The sequence below is a fragment of the Malaclemys terrapin genome, chromosome 4 (genome assembly GCF_027887155.1).
Source record: "Malaclemys terrapin pileata isolate rMalTer1 chromosome 4, rMalTer1.hap1, whole genome shotgun sequence".
NCBI classification, from domain to species: domain Eukaryota; kingdom Metazoa; phylum Chordata; order Testudines; family Emydidae; genus Malaclemys; species Malaclemys terrapin.
The window spans coordinates 112,007,433-112,028,745 of record NC_071508.1 but is presented as its reverse complement, the minus strand read 5'-3'; the positions used below and the strand labels follow the sequence as shown (position 1 = coordinate 112,028,745).

Below are 21,313 nucleotides of genomic sequence, written 5' to 3'. Positions count from 1 at the left end.
CAAAAGAGCTGTCCAGTGGCTGCTTACAAGACATTAAACCTGATGTGGTGCTGGCTGCATCAGGATATCATAACACCGTGTTGTGATGCCACAATACACACATCCTAGAAGCAGGATGTGACTGAGTCTACTACAGAGGATGGTGTTTAGAAGGTGGCATCCCTTACACCTCGTCTCCCCGCCCATCTTCAGCTCTCCCACAGCTCAGGAGTGGAAATCCTTGTATTTAAAATAATACGTTTTTCTCTCTGAACCCTGTGCTCTGCATTGTCACAAGGAGCACAGAAGAAATGCAGAGACATGAGGGAAGTTCCTGTTAGGTGGGAAAGCCTGGGTGGATGTAAACTAGGAGGGGGAGGCAAAGAAAAGGAAAAGAGGAGATTTTGTATAAGTAGCTAAAGCTAGAGATAAAATAGCCCAGCTATTGCCTAGGCACCTCTATCCATGATTGAGCTGAAGTCTCTGATGTGCCAAACTCACTGTTCCAAACACATCAACAATCATTTGCCCTTTTCTGACACTTTCCACTGGAGGATCTCAAAGCACTTTATAAACATTTATGAATCACACCTCAAAACACGAGATCAGACAGTGTCACGATCCTCATTTTACAGGTTTGGAAACTGAGGCACAGAGTGGTGAAAGCACTTGCCCAAAGTCGCCCAGGAAATCTGTGACAGAGCTGGAAATAGAACCCCAGTCTCAGTTCCAAGCCCTGTGTCTTAAGAACAAGACCATCCTCCATCAAAAATAGCTCCCTCTTTGGCTACTAGAAAACATACTAACTAGATCCTCAAAACCTTTAGGGATTCAGATGCTTGGAGAAGTTTTTTGATTTGTAATGCCCTGGCTGGCTGATTTATTTGGGGTGTTCTTCTCACACATTCTTTTTATAGAAGAAAAGGCCCATGTAATATCCTGATCACAAAATATGATCCTGTAACAAACAGCTAACAGATATGTAAATAAATATACAAGCTCCCTAGAGCAGATTCATTAACAATTCTCACCGGGAAGAATTTTCATCTTGCAAATATATAATTTTTATTTTATATTATCAATAAACTGCCTGAGATGAAGGGCAAACCTTTAATAAAATCAGCTCGTCCGTCCTACTGTTTTCCGCAGAGGTGGTGATTGTAATGTGAATTGGAAAGGATGCAAAATGTAAATACGGCATTTTGCAGCAGGGGGAACCCAAACTACACCCAGCCAAGAGCTGAAGCAACAACTTGCCAAAAGCCTGAGCTCTGTATCTAACTGGCATAAAATAGAGAAGAATGCAATTGCCTTACCATAAGCACAGAGTTGCGGCTCACAGAGACTACAGATTCCAGCCTGCAATGCTCCTACTGGCTACACATCTGTATTAACCATTCAAGCAGCAGGCTGCATGACAGGATTCCGTGGGCTGCATGTGGCCAACAATCTGCACTTTGGCCAACCCGCTCTACAGACTGATGCATAACAAGGGAATAGCTTTCAACAGCTCAGAAGCCTCTCCCCCCACCCCACAACTCCCCAAAGCAGGATATACCCTGGCAGAGAAGAGAGGGATAGGAGACAAAGGGTAAGCAGAACTGAAGAGGGGGATGGGTAGCAGCAGGCAGGAGGAATGGAATGGAGACAAGAGAGGAAAACTTGGGGTCTATTTCTGTTCAGAAGTGCAGTTAGGTGGAGATGGTTCATGCTCAGAGCTCAGATGTGCTCCCCCTTCACTGGGAAGGTTCCAGGCCTTGCACTGCTGCGCAGTTTTATGATGGTCACGCGCTGAGGACGATGCCAGTTTTCAATGCAATTAACCTTTCCAGACTAATGAAATGGTTCTATTGGCTGCGATGGTGGTGAGAAGCCCCTTGGCTCCAGCAGGCTCCTGAAGAGGGGTTATCGAGGTCACACAGCATTACCGCTCTAGTTCTATTTGCAGGCTGCAGCTAATCAATGCCAGACCTGAAAGGAGCAGGTGATGCCAGCCCCAGCATCACACGCCAACATTGTATTGATCCCAGGGAGGAGAGGTGACTTGAGCCTGAGCCTGCTGTGTCACAGGCAAAGTTCTTCCAGGAATATACCCCACACAGGAGGAGAGCTCGGGAGGAAACAAGGCATCACTTCCAGGACTGAGGAAGAGCAAGGATTAGTCTGTGTGCAAAGGCTGAATGCTTGGAGCAATGCAGAGCCTAACACTGGCAGAGTCACCTCCCGCTTTCTAGTTACGGATCTGCATGGGTTAATGCACCCAGTAGATTTGGGTCAATGGGGTTCTGGAGGAGCACAGATCCCTCCCACAGGGCTTCTCCCACAGCTCAGGCCTGTCCTACAGTACTCACTCCATACTCCACTCTGTTGCTTTAACCCATTACTCCCCAGATCAGATCTGTCCTACACTGTTCAGCCTTACTACTGGCAACTCAAGCATGCAAAAATCACGAGTCAGAATCCCCAAAATCCCGAGATTTTAAATAATAGTAAATAGTAGATCCTTTTTATTTGCCTCTATGTTTCTGAGCCTTTTGAGGTTTCTTGAGTCATGCTTTCAAACTTTTCTCTGCATTCCTGAGGGCTAGAGAGTTACTTTTTAAAATGAAAGTGGAGATTCTCACCAAACTGAGTCCAGGAGCTGGTGCTATAAGAAAAAACACCAAATGCTGCAAGACTTTCAATAAACTCAGAAGAGTTGGCAACACATCAGGCTCCACTGAGCTCTGTCACTTTACTCTGTGCTATGAAACCCACCCACCTACACTTATACTGTGTGTTCATACCATTGTTACCATCACTCTCCCTCCCCAATTCCCATCTTTTATCCATTACATACTTTTCTTGGATCTTTTATTTTATTAGATTGTAGACTCCAAGGGCTTTTCTACACATAAAGGCTAGAGTGCTGCAGCTGCACCAATGCAACTCCACCACTGTAGCACTTCAGTGAAGACACTACCTAGGTCTACGGGAGGGCTTCTCCCGTCAGCGTAGGTAATCCAGCTCCCCGAGAAGCGATAGCTGTATTGACAGGAGAAGCCCTCCCGTTGACATAGCGCTGTCTATACTGGGAGTTAGGTCAGTAGAACAGCATAGTTCTACCAACATAAGTTGCTAGTGTAGATCAACCATAATGGGCAGGGACTGACTTTTATGTTTGTGCAGCATCCAGTACTTTAGGGCCTATATCCTGATTAGGACCAGTAGATTGCTACCAAAATACAAATTAATAATGATAGTCAACTGACCAGCAACTTCTTGACATTAAAAAAAAATGTGATTGCTCCTTTGATCTATAGCTCTGTCCATAACTTTAAGAAACACACAATCCCAAAAGGGTTCCAGTCCTAGTCATAGGTGCATACAGAGTTTAGTCTAGGGCCCTGGTTATTTTTAGCATAGCTACTAGCAGGAAGGGAAAGACTAGATAGGAGCATATTTTTAAAAACTGCAAAATGCACGCACCTCATCACCTGATGTGCTAATCAGGTGCCTCCATATGCAAATGACTCATTGTATGTTTATGGGAGGAGAGGACACACACAAATACAGGCCTTACTTGCAAAGCCATTTTCAGAGGAGCAAGGTCAGCTTCTGCTTTTTTTGCCTAATGTTTCTATGACAAGGTAGCGCATGCGCAGGTCTCCAATGTGAAAGCTGTCCCCTTGAATTCAGAAATGCATCTTTGAGAGCACAGGGCACCCATCTCTGGGAACTCCAATCCTGACAAAACAGGAATGGAAAACAATCTGATTTATGGGATTATGGATGGAGCAGAAAGGTCTCATATTAAAAGCATCATCGTTATTATTTCTAGTATTAATACAGATGTGCCTAGATGCCCCACTGCGCTAGGCACTGCACATACTCCTACTAATTGATTGTACTTATTAGGGCAGGGACCATCTAAGTAGGAAGACAGACAAATAGTAGGAAAAAGAAAATACTATGACCCTCATTTTACAGATGGAGAATAGAGGCACAGAGAGATTAAGTCACTTGTCCAACATCACACAGGAAACCTTCAATTTTTTTGAAGGTCAAATTTTTGCCATTTCTTCTCTAAAAATTTTGTCCTCAGGCTAAATTAATGACTCTTGGTGAGAAGGCAAGTGAGAGTTTTGCATAGCAATAACATCAGTGGGAAACTCATGGGTATGGGACAGAAATAAGCAACGAAGGGAAAAGGATCCTTCCATTAGGCCAGTAAGTGTGAACTCAGTTTCCTGAATAATGACTTTATGGATGGAGGTTGTGGTGGTTGCGCTGTTACCTGCTGTGATGCTCTTACCTCTTAATCAGTTCCCCTTGATGGAGAAAAAAGAACAGAACACTGGTTGGAAGTCCTTGGATTTCTTTCATTCCAGGATTGCTGACTGCCTTGTCTCACTAATTTTCATAGAATCATGGAAGTTAGAGCTGGAAAAGCCATCCAAGTTCCATCTAGTACACTGGCAACCCAAGGGGTCAGTGTAAGACTATTTTGTAAGTCAGTTCACTGGTGCTTAGCCCAATCTTGTTTTTCTCTCCTCCTCTAATCTGGACACAGTTTGAATGACAGTTCACTGAGCTTCAAAGAGCAAATGTTCAAGATAAATGCTAACTAGCCATCACCTTTACAAAGCAATTCCAGAGACAGAAACCCAGACTTTTCCCCATGGGATGGCATTAAAATGAAACAGTTTACTGTATGCCCCCAGGGTTCCTGGCAGCCCTGTTTTGTAAGAATTAATAATGTGTAAAACTAAAAACCATACAAATATTACTATTCTTCCTCCTACTAAACACCCAACAGACTTGAGATACTATGGCGGTGGAGGCTGTACAGTAGTGCAAGTAATTTGTAAACAGATGGAATTAGGTCAGAAGATGGAAAAGAGAGAGATCATGACTAAGGCTAAGATTTTCATGGAGGTCATGGAATCTGTGACTTCCAGAGACTTCCGTGACATTTTCCGCTTCAGCCCCAGGCTTTAAGCCACAGCTCCCAGCTGCCACAAGCAGTGGGGGAGACCCTGGCCCTCTCAGCCACCGTGGGGACCCCAGAGTCCCAGCAGCGGTGGGTGCTGAATCCTCCTCTGTCCCCATTTTGTCACAGTTATTTTTAGTAAAAGTCAGGGACAGGTCACAGGCTTCCATGAATTTTTGTTTATTGCCCATGTCCTGTCCGTGACTTTTACTAAAAATAACCGTGACAAAATTTTAGTCTTAATTGTGATTAACAGACACGTCCTTACCTGGAGCCATCACAAATGACTTTTAGTGCCCTCGGCTGGGCTAAGGGTGTTTGCAGCTCTACCTGTTACAATAGTTAGACTACAGTGAAACTGCTCTGATCCACATAACTGTGAAATCTGAATTCTTCCCCTTTCTCTGATGCATGCCCATTTCACCAGATAGCCACATGACCCTCACTTGAAGCCAATGGGAGAGTCACATCTCAAATGCTGCCTAGCAAAAAGGGTTATGGTAGTTTGTCTGGATCCCAGATACTATATTAAGATGCATCTCTCCACAAATGAGAGCTCTAGTTGAATGGTAACCATCCATTCTTCAAATCCGTGCACTCTGATTTGCTGCAGTCCTCAGGGCTCACTTCCATGTGCCCTCAACAAACAGCCACCTCATCATCTTGTTTCATCCAGATGACAGAATAAGAGACAATATTTTTACCCCATTATATCTCAAAACATTTCACTCCTTAGACACATAAGTATAATTAGTTAATATAAAGGATAGCAAGCAATATTGCTAAGTTTTATTAGTATATTAACAACTTCTTGTTAATACAAAGTTATTGGCCTTGGATTTTATTTAGCCTTATGATACAGTTATTACCTCACAAAATGGAAGCACTCATGTTATCCACTCAGTAAGAAGGACATTTTAAAGAAAAAAATTGGCAGAATGTGGTGTTCATATTATTGCAATAACGTTATACGTACTACACAGTGCCATTCAGCCAAAAGGTTTTCAAATCACTCTGCAAATTGATCACACATCAAGGGATCAATTCATCCTCTCCAGAAATGTAGAAACCTCTGAGGCAGAACACAGCAGCTATTTTATAGTACACATCAGTGCTGCACAACCGTTTAAAATAGGAAGCGAAGAAGAATATTGTGCCCGGTTGAAACTCCAGCAGAACACAAGGAGCGAGAATGTAATTACCCCAGTTAGAATTTGTTCAGGACACTGGAATTAATGCCCCCAACTGATTAATACCCCAACATGATGGGATGGTTAAGGACACAGTAGTCAAAACCTTAGCTTCACATCTCATCTGAAAGACGATGGCCTCTTGCACAGCCCCCCAACACCAGCACTCTGCTGTGGTTCAACTCTTTGAGAGTGAAGATCTTCTGATTCACCAGCATCACTTCTTGCACTGCCCTAAAGTTTTCCTTGCAGGCCTCCCACAGCATACTAATTGGGTTTAACTCTTCCTAGCTTGTTAGATCAGCCAAAACCATAACCCAGGCAAGGATGACCGCAAGCATGAGGATGGAGCAAGTGATTTGTTTTTAAATGATGTTACCATCAATGAACAGTCCTATAGAATTTAATAGAAAATGTTCGCCTTTCTGTAGGATTTTTTAAACCACCATACAGAATTTAATACAAAACTTCTTATGTTCCCTGCTCACCTTTTCTAGTCCATCAACTATGCCAGTGCTCTCCACCAATTTGTCAGCCCCTCACGTAAACGTCTACAAGCCTTTCTCCATGCTGCTACTTACACTTGCGATGTCCTCTGAGGGAAGAATGGAACTGGCAAGATGTGCACCTATCAGGGCCTTGATTACTTTATCCGTGTTCTAACCTGCTCCCCTTTCCTTTGTCAATTACTTGTCCTTTTAGATTGGAAGCACTGCAGGGCAGGTACTGTCTCTGATCATGTGTTTGAACAGCATGCCGCAAAATGGAGCCCCAATCCCGGTAGGAGCCCTCTGGGTGCTACTATAATGCAAATACATAAGTAGATATTTGCCTACCAACATCATACTGTAAATCTGCACAAATGCAAGTCTGTTCTTTGGAATCTTCATGACTGGATTAATGAAGTACCGGGGTGCTGAAGATCTGGATCAAAGTTCATTGGCAGAGCTGTGGAAATCTGCTGCACACTAGGTTTAAGGTACATTAGTAAAATAAGGGTAGACTCAGAACTTGAACAGCAGAGGCTGCGGCAGGTCAAGACTGAGGTGCACTGGCAGAGAGGCAGGGGGAAGTAGCTTGCTCACACTGTACCTTAGTCTGCCCAATGATATGAGTTCCTCACTTTCATGAGCACTATATTCATATAAAAATGTTTTTTTTAAAACCCACCACAGGCGATTAAGCTGTGATCTAGATTAATTAGCTGCCATATTTCATTTTTAAAATCAGAACTGGCCTGCACTGACACTGAGGAAATGTAGAATATTTTCACACCTATCTGACAGCCTGATTTTTCACTACGTCTTGAACTAAACCATCACTCCTAGACCCGTGTGCCTGTGCCAAGCTTCCAGCTGCACCCACTTCTATAGGCAAGTTCTACAGCACCCCTGGGAAAGGGTGTATGTCTCGGAGGTGGTGGTGGTGGGGAGTTTCTAATGAAAGTGTTGACCTCTGTGTAACCAGAGTGCCCTGAGCAGCATCGCTTCAGGGCGGGAAACAAAAAGATTGATGAATTGTATAATGTACTGTTATTGTTAATTTTTCTGAGTGCTGCTGGTTGGTGTCTCTTGGAGACTAACTGGCCCTTTTGGTCACAGCACGATATTAACTCTGTTCTAGAGACTTGCTGTTGGAGACAGAGGCTGTGTCCTCACTTTCAAAGTGATGAGTAAATGTCAAAATACACACCCGACTGACAATACCTCGTTTAAAAAGGACTTATGCACACACAAATGATTCTGTTTCCACCTCACCCCCTCACTCTCCATGGAGCAACAGTGCTTTGCTCTTTCATTCACACACACAGATATTTGTTGCTTACTCAGAACTCTGCACCTTTAATCCAGGCACAACAAAACTCTAGAAAAACTGCTGTAGGGAACAATCCTGCTCTGGTAGCAAGATGACCTGCATGGAACCCCGGTGGGCTTTTCCTTCACTAATTTCTAGGCTGCTATTCCCCTTTCCCCCATCCCTTGTTTGGTCTTTGTCCTTTAAGATTGTAAGCTCTGAGGGGCAAACACCTGTCTAATCCTATGTCTGTGAAGTACCCAGCTCATTTGTAGGCACTACAGAATAAATAATTCCATGATTCTATTATATCTCCCGCCTGGGGCCAGACACTGGAGTGGAGGCCTCTGGTTCCTGGAGTTCCCCATTTCAAGGCTGAGTCCCCAAGCATGAGCATCTGCACATTATTGCAATTCACACTCCAGTTAGGTCTTCCAGTATCCTTAGGCACTAGCTTTACCAGGTGAGCCCAAAGGGAGCCTTCCCTCTGGCCAAGATAATAGGAACTGCATGGAGCTGGGATGGCTGCGAGCACCTCGGCTGCCTGAAATAACTGGGCCACACTGAGTAGGCCTCATTTGTAACTTGCATTTTGCATGTCTTAAAAGAATTATATGTGCACAAGGATCAAGCACGAATGTGCACAAGATGCATGCACAAACATCAAACAATACACACATGCATCGGCACACTCAAATCCATTACCGCTAATAAAGAGACACATACTCCACTACCCACCATATGAACACAAGCATGCACACTCCTACGTTCACATTAAATACCAACACAAAGACATTAAACAAAGCATTCATGAAACACACATGCAGATTAACACTTACCACAGAACCCCACCATGCCCCACACCACCCAGACCTACATGCCCTGTGACAAGCACCTTTGCAAATGTAAATGGCCAGAGCACAAATCAGCCTGTCCCTTTAATGACTCTTTAAGCAGAGAGGGTCTTCGTCATGTTCTACTCTCACCTCACTCACTCTGTTTTCAGTATAAAATATTTCAAATCAGCAGAGAGGCCAGGTGAGAGCGAGGCTGGCTACCGCCATTCACCGCTGTTAAACTGCAATGGAACAACTGGAGGGCTCAGTAATTCCACGGAACAGGACTAAGCACTAGGTCAGAGCACAGAAAGTTAAAGACACAGCAAGAGTCAGCATGAGCCCACTGAGCAGGTCAAAGAAAACCCTCAGATAAGCTAATCACCGTTCTCTCTCTAGGATTGATTCACTGTAAGTTTTCCTCCCTGTCTGTTCTCTTATGGCTATTTATTTTATCCATCACGGAGGCAAAAGTGACAAAACAGAATGGTTCTGAGCTTCTGCTCCCTCCAAGTGCCAACCCAGGACTCAGCAGGCCACCTTTGGATTCCATTCCCATCAGTTCCCATTAAGCCTCATGCTGGGACATGGTTCCTGTCCCCTCCAACTCCTTTGGAGCATCCGTGCAAGATAGGGCTTCTATCAGCTTCCAACGAGTGTGTCTTTTCCAATTTCCAGGACTCTACACATGCTGTAATAAACCATCTCCTGATCTTATGAGGGCAATCCCTATTCCTCAAACTCCATGAAGTCCAGCACTGTAACTCTTTCCATTATCAATGGCTCCATTTCAAACTCTTCTGCTCTTTGGAATATCCTGCTTCCCAAGTCTCACCATCTCTCTCAGGTACAATTTACCTCTGGCTGCGCATAGTTCCAGCTCTCAATGTCGTTCATCAAGAAGGTTGCAGGTAGCAGACTCTGCTTTCACAAATGACCTGGCACTATCAGAGTCATCAAGCACAAAGGGCATTGTATATTTGTATGAAAGCTTAATAGCTGTGGCGAAACCTCTCTGCAGTGCTACACCTTGCACTGATCTGGCTGTCACTTTCTCAATATGACATGTTCCTCAAACCTGCAGGAAAGCCCATTTTCAGCAGAGTGGCTCAGAGGTGTACTGATGTGTTGGACTGAAATTGCTTGTGAGATGGATAGGACAAAGGTTAGTGCTGTTATTATTGTTTGTTGGATTTAATGTTTATTTTTAGGCAAATCCTGACTCAGTTTTTGTGAAAGTAGGTTTTTCTAATATGCATTTTAAAAAATCCTTTCCCTCAACTCACTATATATAAAAACTCAAAACCCTGCCTTTCCTTGGAATGAACTGCCCCTGGCCTGGGCATTTGCAGTGTATATTTTATAAAACCTTATCTTAAATGTGGGGAATCTGTCATTGTTTATCAGTTTCAACCTAAAACCAGAAATCCTGCTTATACGAATAAGACAGTCACAATGACTGGGTTCACTTTGTTTGGGTTTTTTTCAATCATTATGTCTAGGTTACAAGTCTGATCCCATGCTCCCTGACCTCAGTTCTGCCCTTGCTGATTCTGCCCTTGCTGGTTCTGCCTCCAGTTTGCATTCCATCTTCAAACACTGTTCCTAGAGTGATCGGCTGTAGGATGCTGCTCACACAAGAAGTGTGTGATGCTAGCCTGCAATTCCAACTCTCCTTCAGACCGCCTGTCTGGGGTGGGGATGTGATTATTACCTGGTATCAGTCATTCAGCCAATGCTGGCTTCCCTTCTGGCCTCAGAGATCTTGTGTAAAAAACTCATCCCTTTTTCAGCAGCAGAGCTGTCATCTCTTCCAAGCTTTGTCTCTGTGGATTTTGTTTACACTTTGCTCATTTCAGATTTTGAGGGCCAGAGAGTTCTTTTGGAATTCCTTCCGAGTCGGGGCTATCAGGCAGCCTGTCTTGCTTCAGAGCAGAGGTTATCGTCCTTCTTTCACTTTTTCTTGATTTCATGTGCTGTTGTGAGGGCTTTACTGTTGCTCGGTTTGGTGGCACTATAGAGTTTCAACAGCATTTGCATGGGTCAACTCCCTCCACACGGATTTCTTCCTCATTCTCTCATCAGAGTATCTTCCTGCCTGGAGCTCTCAGGGATTCTCCACATGACATAATACTTCATCTGAGCCTTGTTTTATTCCTCTCTGCCATGTTTTTATCCCAAATAATATTCTTTGCAACTTCAGTGAGTTCACACTTTGTCTTCTCTCACACTTCATTTGCCATTTTGTCCTCTGTGCATTTCAGCAATGCATCAAATTCATCCCCAATTACCACTCTGTAGCTTCCTCCAACATACTCCAAATTATTCCCAAAGGACTGAAGGAATCGTTTCATGCATTAGAAGCACGAAACCTGAACTCTGAAAGAAGCAGCTGGTGATCTGACTCAATAAGAGCACCTGGCAGAGTTTTGCAGAGTGTAGAATGCTAGTTTCTGTCTTCCCCGTACAGTGAGAGCATTAGTCTGCTTCTCACGGAGATCTCTCTAAACAATTCCAGGTGCATCTTCCCCTACTGTGGTGTGAAGCTGAATGGCCTAATATTGATCTCACATCAGTTTTACACTGGAGTAACTACTGATTTCAACTGAGTTACTCCTCATTTACCACAGTGAAAATGAGAATCAGCCCAAAGCATCTTCAGATATAAGCTGATCCTTAGAGCAGAACTCAAAAGACTTGATGATAGTGTCTTCATTTGCTGACCTCTCCTATCTTAGTCTCCCATTTACATTCTTGTCAACAATATCCTTCTATACATGCACTGACAGCATCTCATGGTTGTTAGTTACTTTGAGAATGTCCAGTAATCTATTACAAATTACTGATTGCTGGAAGTAAAATGGAATCAGTTACACATCAGTCTCTCCTAGAAGTTGTGAAGTACTGATTAGATTACTTCAGTGTGGGGAAAAGTGAATCACTGTGAGTCACTGCCATTTAGTATGGCCTTCCATCTCAGAAGGCACCAAAGATTGCTTCTTGAGCTTGTGAGGCTCTTTTGTCTAGTCTGATGGTCCACCATAAAAAGTATCAAAGCTCTAATATAGCTGTAACACTGGTGTTGTATGAGCATTACATACTGAGACTGCTCATATTGGACACCATGACTTTCATGGCATCATTCCCCATGGTAGAAGTACTTGGGGGAAGTAGAACTATTAAAGATTGAATAGGGGGATGAGTTTAGTGACAAGCCAAAAATGATTGGGTTACTGCTTGTCAACATCTGCCTTTAACGAGAAATAAAAGAGGAACAAACATTTCGGAAGTAAGAAGCACCCTGCTAAGCCAGCTAAGAAGGTAAAAGAATACTTAAGAATATATATTCATCAATTGTTCTGGACAAAATGTATACTATGACAGACAGGGGATTAGCTAACAAACTTCTGGCTCCACAGACTGTTATTTTGGAAAAGTCCTGGGGAATGTGTATACCACACTTACACAATGAATCTCTCTTTCTCCCTCTAGTGTCTGGACCACAAAGAGCCTATTACAGACTTTGAGCAACAGACCTGGATCTTCTAGCTCAGTCATTCAGATCCTGAAGTCTTGTGTTTTATCTCCACTGCCAACCATGCACCCCCGGGACATTGCCTTACAATATCATGAAGCATGGAGGTGACAATCCTCTACACAGTTCTGCCGTAATTGTACCTGGAATACTGTGTTAATTTGCGGGCATCATTTTATCAGAATGATACTGACAAACTGGATGCAGCTTTGAGCACCCAAATATGATCAGGTGGTTGTCTGCACTCATTAGGAAGAGAGATCAACAGATAATTAAGGGGCTAACAATATATTCTCTCTTCAAATATTTGTAAACAGCAAGGATGGACAGAAATTACTTAGCATGATAGTAGAGGACATAATCAGGAGGAATGGGATGAAATTAAAAAGGAAAACTTTTGTGCTGAATATTAGAAAAAAATATTTTCTATTATAAGAACTCCTTAGGCTGCGGAATCATCCCCGGAGGGAAGGGATGGAAGCCTCCTCACTTGTGACACTTACAACTAGACTAGATAGAATACTGGAAACGTACCATAGAGCAGAATCCTGCATTGGCATAGGATGATGAGCTGGATGACCCAATAGTTACATGTCTAATATCTGATTCTGTGCTTGAGACAGGAATTAAAGAACTGCCAAGACAAGTGGCTGAAAGGAATCCACATTTACTTTTCAGACCACAAATTAATTTGATTATTTCCCAGGATTACATTTGTAAAAAGTAAACTGTGATTGTAACCCTTCTCAGTACTTCATCAACCCTGAACCCACACTCATCAGTTATGTGTCAATGCAGCATCAACCAAGTCCTGCAGGGGGCTGTAGAGTTCTTCTGATTTTTCTCATCTGATGCACGGATTGGAGTACTGTAATGGTCGGAGCTATTTTAAGGCAGGTTGAGGCAAAGATGATGGGCACTGACTGGTCTTCCAGTAAGGGATGCAGATCCATTCTTGTTTCAGAAAAATGACACTACTTTCTCATGTCTCTTTCCTATTCCCCATATTTAACATCAAGTCTCCTTCAGGTTTAAACTAGTGACTGACAGATCCTGTAACCTCAAACGTTCTGCAATGACAATTTTTCCATACCGACCTGCCAAAGCAGAAGGTGCTGTGGCTATTTGAAGCCGTAGCTGGGGTCAACTTCAAACTCCTGTTAACTGCGCAGTTGTTTTTAGCTCAAAGTGCTATATAATCTTGAACAGCTCTTACAGGAGCAGACTTTTTGGAGCTTAAACTGGCTCTGTCCCTTTCCTCTGCCTTACCCACGGCTGCTGTCATGTCTTCCTTCCTCACCCACATAACCACATCTTCTCAACTGATTGCGGCGAATCACTTTGTGGTGTGGAAAGACAACGTAGTGCTTCTGTCCTTGGCTTGCCTTATTCACTCTTGCGTTGAGCTCCAGCAGTATCTCACAAGACGCGCAATCACCCCATACCCTATCCCACACCACTGCACAGCAAGACTCTGCTCTGGGAGAATAATTGTGCATACGTTGCTCTTTATCAGTTATTTTCAACAGCAAAGAAACTCCCCAAAACTGGAGTCCAGCCTTTGAAAAATAAAACAACTGAGACATTTTCTTTCTAGTCTCCTGAAGCAAATAAATTAACTGGATCCAAATCTCCAGCCTGCTGCCCACCCACTTGCATGCTACAGGAAACTGCCAGGTGGGGAGGATCCACTTTTCAAGAGCAAAGTTTTGAAGGTGATGGACTATGGAAAGTACTCTATATACTCGTTAATAAGCCGAATATTTTTGGTAAAAAAGTGACGCATCAAAGAGCGGCTTATAAACAGGTCTACACCAAAATTTGATGATTTTTAAACTCTATGGAATCATTGAATTGAATATCTAATACAGGGATCGGCAACCTTTGGCAAGCACCCTGGCAGGCCGGGCCGGTTTGTTTACTTGCCGCGTTTGCAGGTTTGGCCAATCATGGCTCCCTCTGGCCGCGGTTTGCCGCTCCAGGCCAATGGGGGCGGCAGGAAGCGGCGGCCAGCACATCCCTCAGCCCGCGCTGCTTCCCGCTACCCCTGTTGGCCTGGAGCGGCGAACTGCAGCCAGTGAGAGCCACAATCGGCCGAACCTGCGGACACAGCAGGTAAACAAACCAGCACGGCCCACCAAGGTGCTTACCTTGGCAGGCCATGTGCCAAAGGTTGCCGATCCCTGATCTAATACATTGTACTTTTGTTTACCTGGAGTGTCTGCAGGCATGGAGCCCCTCAGCTCCGTGTGGCCGTGGTTCACCATTCCCATTGGGAAAGGCGAACTGCAGCCACAGGGAGCTGAGGGGCTCCATGCCTGCAGATGGTCCAAGTAAACCCGTCCCAACCCGCCAGTGGCTTACTCTGACGGGCCGGGAGCCAAAGTTTTCCAACCCCTGAAATATAGGGTCGGCTTATGAAAGGGTCATACATTTTTTGCAATTTTTACTTAGCCATTGTGGGGGGTCGGCTTATAAACTAATGGACTAATGAACAAGTATATACGGTAACTCCTTCCTCTGTCTCTGCCAGTTTGTCTGTTCTTTCTATGCCTGTCTGGGGCAGGGACTACCTTGCTGGCTGTGTACTGTACAGAACCCAGCACATTTCCCACAGTCCCATTGAAGCTGAAGGGGATTTGGATGCCTAACAGCCTTTACAAATAATGAGTTTAAATTATTTTTAAAATATGTATTTTGTTACATTCCCTTTACCATCCATACATTTTTAATCAAATGAATTATGTGCTAAGAGGTGGTTGAGAACTTGTAATAGACACCAACCACCCGACCTTTCTTAATTAATCCAATTCATACTTTCTCTAGTCCAGCATCTTCAAAACTTTGCTCTTGAAAGGTGAACCCTTCCCAGCTGGTGATCTCTGTAGGATGTAGGAGAGTGTGCTGCAAGCTGGAGATTTGGATCCAGCTAGTCATCAGGATAACAACCCTATTTGCAAATCAAGTACCTTTATCAGATAACCAGTGGAGACCCGGACAATATCTAATAGTTCAACATCAGCACCAAGATATATAACTGCTTCTGTACAAAAACCTTTCTTCTAATCCTTCTTAAACTCAACCAGACTGATTGGTTTTTATTATTCATGAATTAATTTTTAACTCTTGGGGAATTGAATCTATAACATTTTCCACAGATTGAGGCAAAGAAGCTCTACGTCGACAGAGCAGAACAGCCAAAAGGAGATTTTTTTCCCTTCAACCAACCATTAAAGAATGGTTGTGTCTATTTTTTCCCTAAACACCTTAGGTGAAAATTTAAAGGAAAAAAATGAATACATTAAAAATATACATAATACTGTAGTGCTGAGCTGGGAGAACTGATTTCCTTTTGCAAATATACACAGAGAGAAAATGAAGGACGGTAGGGAAATAAACTGCAGTTTTAGGGCTTAAAAAGGCAAGTCCTTGTAGTGAGGGGACTTGAGGCAGGGGAGAAATTTGAAGACAGGTCTGTACTGGAATGGGAGAAACGGGCATGGGCACTGTTTAGGGCATATGGTTCTTTCAGCCTCTTAGCTGTAATCACTGGAACCAAAAGCAAAAAGTTCTCATTTTAATTCACAAGCAGCTTCTAACAATTATAACAGGATGGTCAAAAATGCTGTTTGCTTCGATAGGGTGAGACTTGAATTATTCCTTACTCAAATAACGCTTTCAAAAGTGATGGACTGTACAGTGGGAAGCATGCTACGTTTTGTGCCCTCCCATAAGCACCATGCTTAAAAACTCCCCAAAACAAAATAAAAATTCCCAAAGTATCCAAAGATTAAACCAAAGTGCTGATTTTTCCGGCTTCGGCACAAGTCCCCAGCTTCATTCCAATAGTATTTTGTGGTTTGCTCCATATTTTGCACATTTGTCTTTTCAGCCTTTCTCACATTTTAATATAAAAAAATATCACTGCATTTCTTTAAAATCAGAAACCCTGATGTGGGGGGGAATCTATAAACAGAATATCTAACCACATTTAGCTTTCCAATGATATCTAATCTTATTATCTACGATCTAATTATATCTGCTCTAATTCAGACTACAAAAATCTATAAATACAGATGTTATGTACACTGTATCTAGATACCATTAAATTTCTTTTTAGTTCAAGAATGCCTTTTATCCAAAGATCTCAAAAGCTTTAGAAACATTAATTAATTAAGCCATAGAACACTCCTGTGAGGAAGGAAGTATTTTCATATATACTTTAAGTACACACACTGTATAGATATACACATATATAGACCGTATTCACACACACTACATTTAGGTTATACTTATTCACATATACAGTATATGTACCTGTTTTATATAGAAATACCGTGTGTGTGTGTGTGTGTGTGTGTGTGTGTGTTTATTTAGAATATATTACATGCAATGAGGTTGTAGACATATTGGTCCTAAGATATTAGAGAGAGAAGTGGGTGAGGTATTATCCTTCAACAGCCCAACTTCTGCTGGTGAGAGAGACAAGGTTTCGAGCTTACACAGAGCTCTTCTTCAGGTCACACATTTTATATATATATATATAACACTTATTCACACACGTGTGAGAATAAAACTATTTCTTTCTCATCTTTACTCATGTTAAGTCTGTGTGGTGTATAAGGTGCAACAGCACAATTTTCATCAATTATTCTAAGGGTGACTTGTCTGGTATCATTTGTATAAGGTAGAATGTGTGGACACATCAATACATCTCACCATCATTTTCAAAAGGTCACACTTTCTATGATCTGTTAAGGCAGAAAAAGCCCACAAGGAGCGAAAGTAAAATATTTTCTAAAGCTGAAGTGCCACTGTTACAGGCCCCCATACAGGGATTCATTTGGCTTTGAAAGTGAGTTTTGACTGTATCAGACAGTTGTGCTTCCTCTCCCTGCCCCTGGTCCCAGGTTAGACTGCATTGCAGGCTACGCTCAATTGCCTGGAAGTCACTGCTTAATAATCCAGTTAGGCATACAGAGTGCCTTGCTCCCTTCTGATACCTTTGCACTACAGATGAATCCGATAAGCAAACTGACTACTAAAAGAGTGTCAGGCAACGGGTATTAAGGTCTTTGGTTTCACAGGAGTAGCTGCCCAGTATCTCACTACAGCACAGCCCCCTCCCCCCCTTCACAATGACAAAAATGCAAACGGCAGAAAAACAGAAACATTTGAGAGGCTGAATGAAGCAGCAAGTCAGAGGAGTCGGGAGAGGAAGGCAATGCCCAGAGAGGCTGAAAAGGGGCTAGAGAGGGACTGCAATCTGAGTGTTGTAAAGATATTCATCTGACCTTCCCCCCACCTTTTAGACCGTTTAAAAAAAAAAAATCAGACCATGTTTGCCTATCACATCCAATTCTGAAACAAGGAACAAATGAAAGACAAAGGTAATTCTCAGAAACAGTCTTTCAATCAAGGATCATTTTTAAAAATTAAAAGCAGACAAAGTATGAATATACACACACAAACATTTAAAAAAAATTTGGATTAACCCTGGCTACCAGTACTGTGGTAACAGTTATAAAATAAGTCCCGGAACTCAATGTCACAAGCCTATATTCTTAACTGTTGTATTTCTAGGTCTGTGAAAATCCCATAAATAATTTTTAAAAAAATAAGCAAATACACTGTTGATGTTTCAAAACATGTCAGATTGAATGAACAAAAAAATGCAAGGAAAACTTTTTAAAAATAAAATCAGGCAAAGCAAAATTATATATTGTCCTTATTTTTGTGTGTTTAATTTTTTTAATTCTACAAACTGGTATAAAGCGCAGTGGAAGCATGTTTTGTAATTGTTTATGCTATTGTTTATTTACTGACGGCAATTGACAGAAAATTATATTTCTGTCCTTTGCTTTTCCCCACATCTTTGTGGAGGACGAAAAACTAGATGTTCTTAAAATGATCATCTCCAAATGCAAAATCATAATCACAGAATTTAAACATTTTTAAGGATGTTCTTTTGACCTCTCTCTTGAGTCAAAGGACAGTGAGACAATACGCTCACCGGTATCGTTCACGGTGACGGCTCCATCACCAGCGATTGAGGCTCAATATTACTGAAGGGAACTTTAAAGTGCCAGGAGAAAAACAGAAGGAATTCAAAAATAATATTTTGTGAAACTATATGCATGGGAAAGACTGGGAGAATAGGAGAAAAATAGCAACAAGAAATCTCCTAATAAAAACAGCTGTATTAAAAATACACAATCAGTTCAGAATGAACTGCACTTTGAAAAAAGACACTTTCACAAGCTCCCCAACTGAAACTAACTGGCTCTCTCTAACCCATCCGATGGCCTAGTTTTCTTATGTTAAAAAAAAGTGTTTGAGACTTAAAATGTATGGTGAATTGGACATGATTTCCTGGGACAGAAAAGGAAAGTCGGGACTGTAAGAGAAGGGTTCTCACCAAATGCTCTTAGTCTCCTAAAGAACAAACCTAGAACAGGTTTCCTTTTTCTCCCACCCCTCTCAAATGGAATGTAAAATCAGGGAGATGCCCTAAGAATGAACACCTCACCGGCAGTGCAGCATCGGACAAGACAGGCCGCCTCTCTCTATGCTCAATCCATTCCCTTTCACACTAAAAAACAAAACAAAAACAGTTCTGTCATGGAATGTTACTGCAACTTAAATCCCAAGCACAGAAAGGGGAAGAAAAGAAACTAATGAAGGAATTTGCATGAGAAAGCAAAGGACACTCTTCCCCTCACACACAAGTTAGTGACTTTCTTCCGAATGGATTCTGGTTCTATTGTTCATAAAATCCTCATGGGCCAAGAATATTCTTTACAAACTGACAAAGTCAGAATAAGGATGACTAGAGTGGGATTTTCTGGGATCCCAAAAAATGGAATTGGATTTCTTGTACTCCCTTCAGCCCCTCCCAATAGAAAGAAACAGAGCTGAGTAGGGTCCCCCATTAGAAGAGGGGAGCAAGAAAAATTCAGCTCAGCAGGGACACAAACCCAACACAGGTTGTGTGATAACAGCTTGCCACCTGCTTTTCACAAGTTGCCTTTGCGAAGTGTAAGGGGGCACTGAATGGGAACATTGCCTGCGGTGATCAGAATGCACTGAACAGTGCAATGTGCTAGTACTTATTTGTACACAGTGCTCTTCGTAAAGGGCATCACAGAATGCTTTCCAGAGGGTGTCAGAAGCAGTAGAGAATAGGAAATATTAGTGAAACGACCTTAATCATTTGCAATAAAATAAATTACACACACACACACACACACACAGAGTCAAACACACACACACACACAGAGTCAAAGCAAGGTCAGACCTATGGAAAAGAAAATTTGCACCAGTAAACCTAGGAAGACAGAGAGGACCGGTGTGCAGGAATTGTGAGGGTTAACAATACACAAGCTCCTGTCCAGCCAGCACAGGGTCAAATTATGTGCAGTGAAAGTTTGAAGTCCTCTATCCCCCAGAGCTTGTTTGCTAATTACATTTGCAATTACAAACATGACAAATATATTACTGTACAGCGTGCTCCACCTCGAGCAGGCATGTTTCTCTTCATGGACAGTCGCTTCCAGCAGCAGGGCTCTCAAAAGCTCTGCATGATCAACAAAGTAAACTGTGCTTCAGCCACAAGGGTAACTTTGTGGGCATCTCTAGTGCTCTGAAGAGGCAGGGCAGAGTTTTAAAGAGAAGCAACGTGACAGATACAGAAATTGATATTGATAGAAGTTACTGAAATTTAGTTCAACAATAAATTCCCCAGAAGTTGGCTAAGATTTCTGCAGGTGATTAGTTATAATTATCAATAAATAAGAATTTATCCAGCTCAATCTTTATTATTAATAAATAATAAGCCTGTTACATTACATTTCCACTTGCAGATCCCAGAACACATGGCAATTCAGACTAACTCACAAACTACATGCAGCGATCACCTCGCCTACTGCTAAAATGCAGCCGATCCTGGAGGGCAGAAACAGTGCAAGATTTTTCCTGTTTTCAGCAAAATACACAAATCTGATTGCTGTTGCTATTTTCATTGTCCACCAGCCTCTTCAGACAAACAGCCAATAGATTCCTGGCTACTTATGGAACTTCTGTTTATTATTTATTTGATGGTGGTGCCTACGAACCCCAATCAAGGTTCGTGGCCTCATTACACTAGGCACTGTACAAATGCTAAAAACCTACCTGCCTACTCATGCAAACTAAAAATAAATGTAAAAAACCTTTTGCATTCCCCAGCTGCCAAATTAAGCTAAATAACTATCTAAGATGCGGAGATGGACTTGCTGAGGAGAATTTGTTCCATCTCTGAGGTCTACAATAAAGTCTCACTCACTCTCTCACACACACAATCTGGTTGCCGTTAGCACTTCCCGACTTCTGAACTGTGGGATGCAGAACAGAACAGAAGAATTTGAGAGTAGGGATTTGGCTTTTATATCCAGCATACACCATCTTCTTCTTTCGCTATTTCTTCTCTAACTAAATGCAGGCGAATAATTTTACATGCTTTGAAGAGGTTTCCCAAGAATGTCCATCACCCCCATAGGGACCATGAGGTGCAGCTGGGTTTAGATATACCCCATCCTCCCACCTTTCCTTCTTGCATTTCTTTGGAGAGATTCCATCCTCCCAAACTTTGGGAGAGAGTTGTTGGTGTCACACACAAACCTCCGTAATGGGCTAAATTTATTCAACGAGCATAAGAAATTTTGGGAAGCGTGAAATTAAAAATAATGGGAATCAAGCATAGGTAATGCAGCAGAAATGTGGCTAGGAGTCTCTGAGTCGGGGCAGTTGGTAGTGAGCAATGTAGTCTCTTAGAAGAAGGGTCTGGGATATGAAATCTCTGTCACAGCAACTTTCTTTGAACGCAATCCCTCCAAAGTCTTTTCCCTCTCGGGCTAAATGCAATATTTATTGATTACTTCAAATCAATACAATGAAAGATTTTTGTTTGGTTGGGTTTTCCTTTAATAAATTGATCTTTCCATATCTCTCAATAATTAATATGATTAAA

At 42.3% G+C, this 21,313-nt stretch overlaps 1 protein-coding gene across 2 annotated transcripts in view; it reads right to left on the bottom strand.

The window, feature by feature from the left end:
* ESRRB (estrogen related receptor beta) overlaps positions 1 to 21,313 on the bottom strand; it is a 159,614-nt gene that overhangs the window by 80,525 nt on the left and 57,776 nt on the right. Inside the window, exon 2 of one of the 2 annotated variants that reach the window (XM_054028149.1) lies at positions 18,836 to 18,898. The exons of the other annotated variant lie outside the window; for it this stretch is intronic. Within the exon in view, the coding sequence (XP_053884124.1) occupies positions 18,836 to 18,849 (14 nt within the window). The 5' untranslated portion in view covers positions 18,850 to 18,898. The remainder of the gene's footprint in view (positions 1 to 18,835; positions 18,899 to 21,313) is intronic. 2 annotated transcript variants of the gene reach the window in all.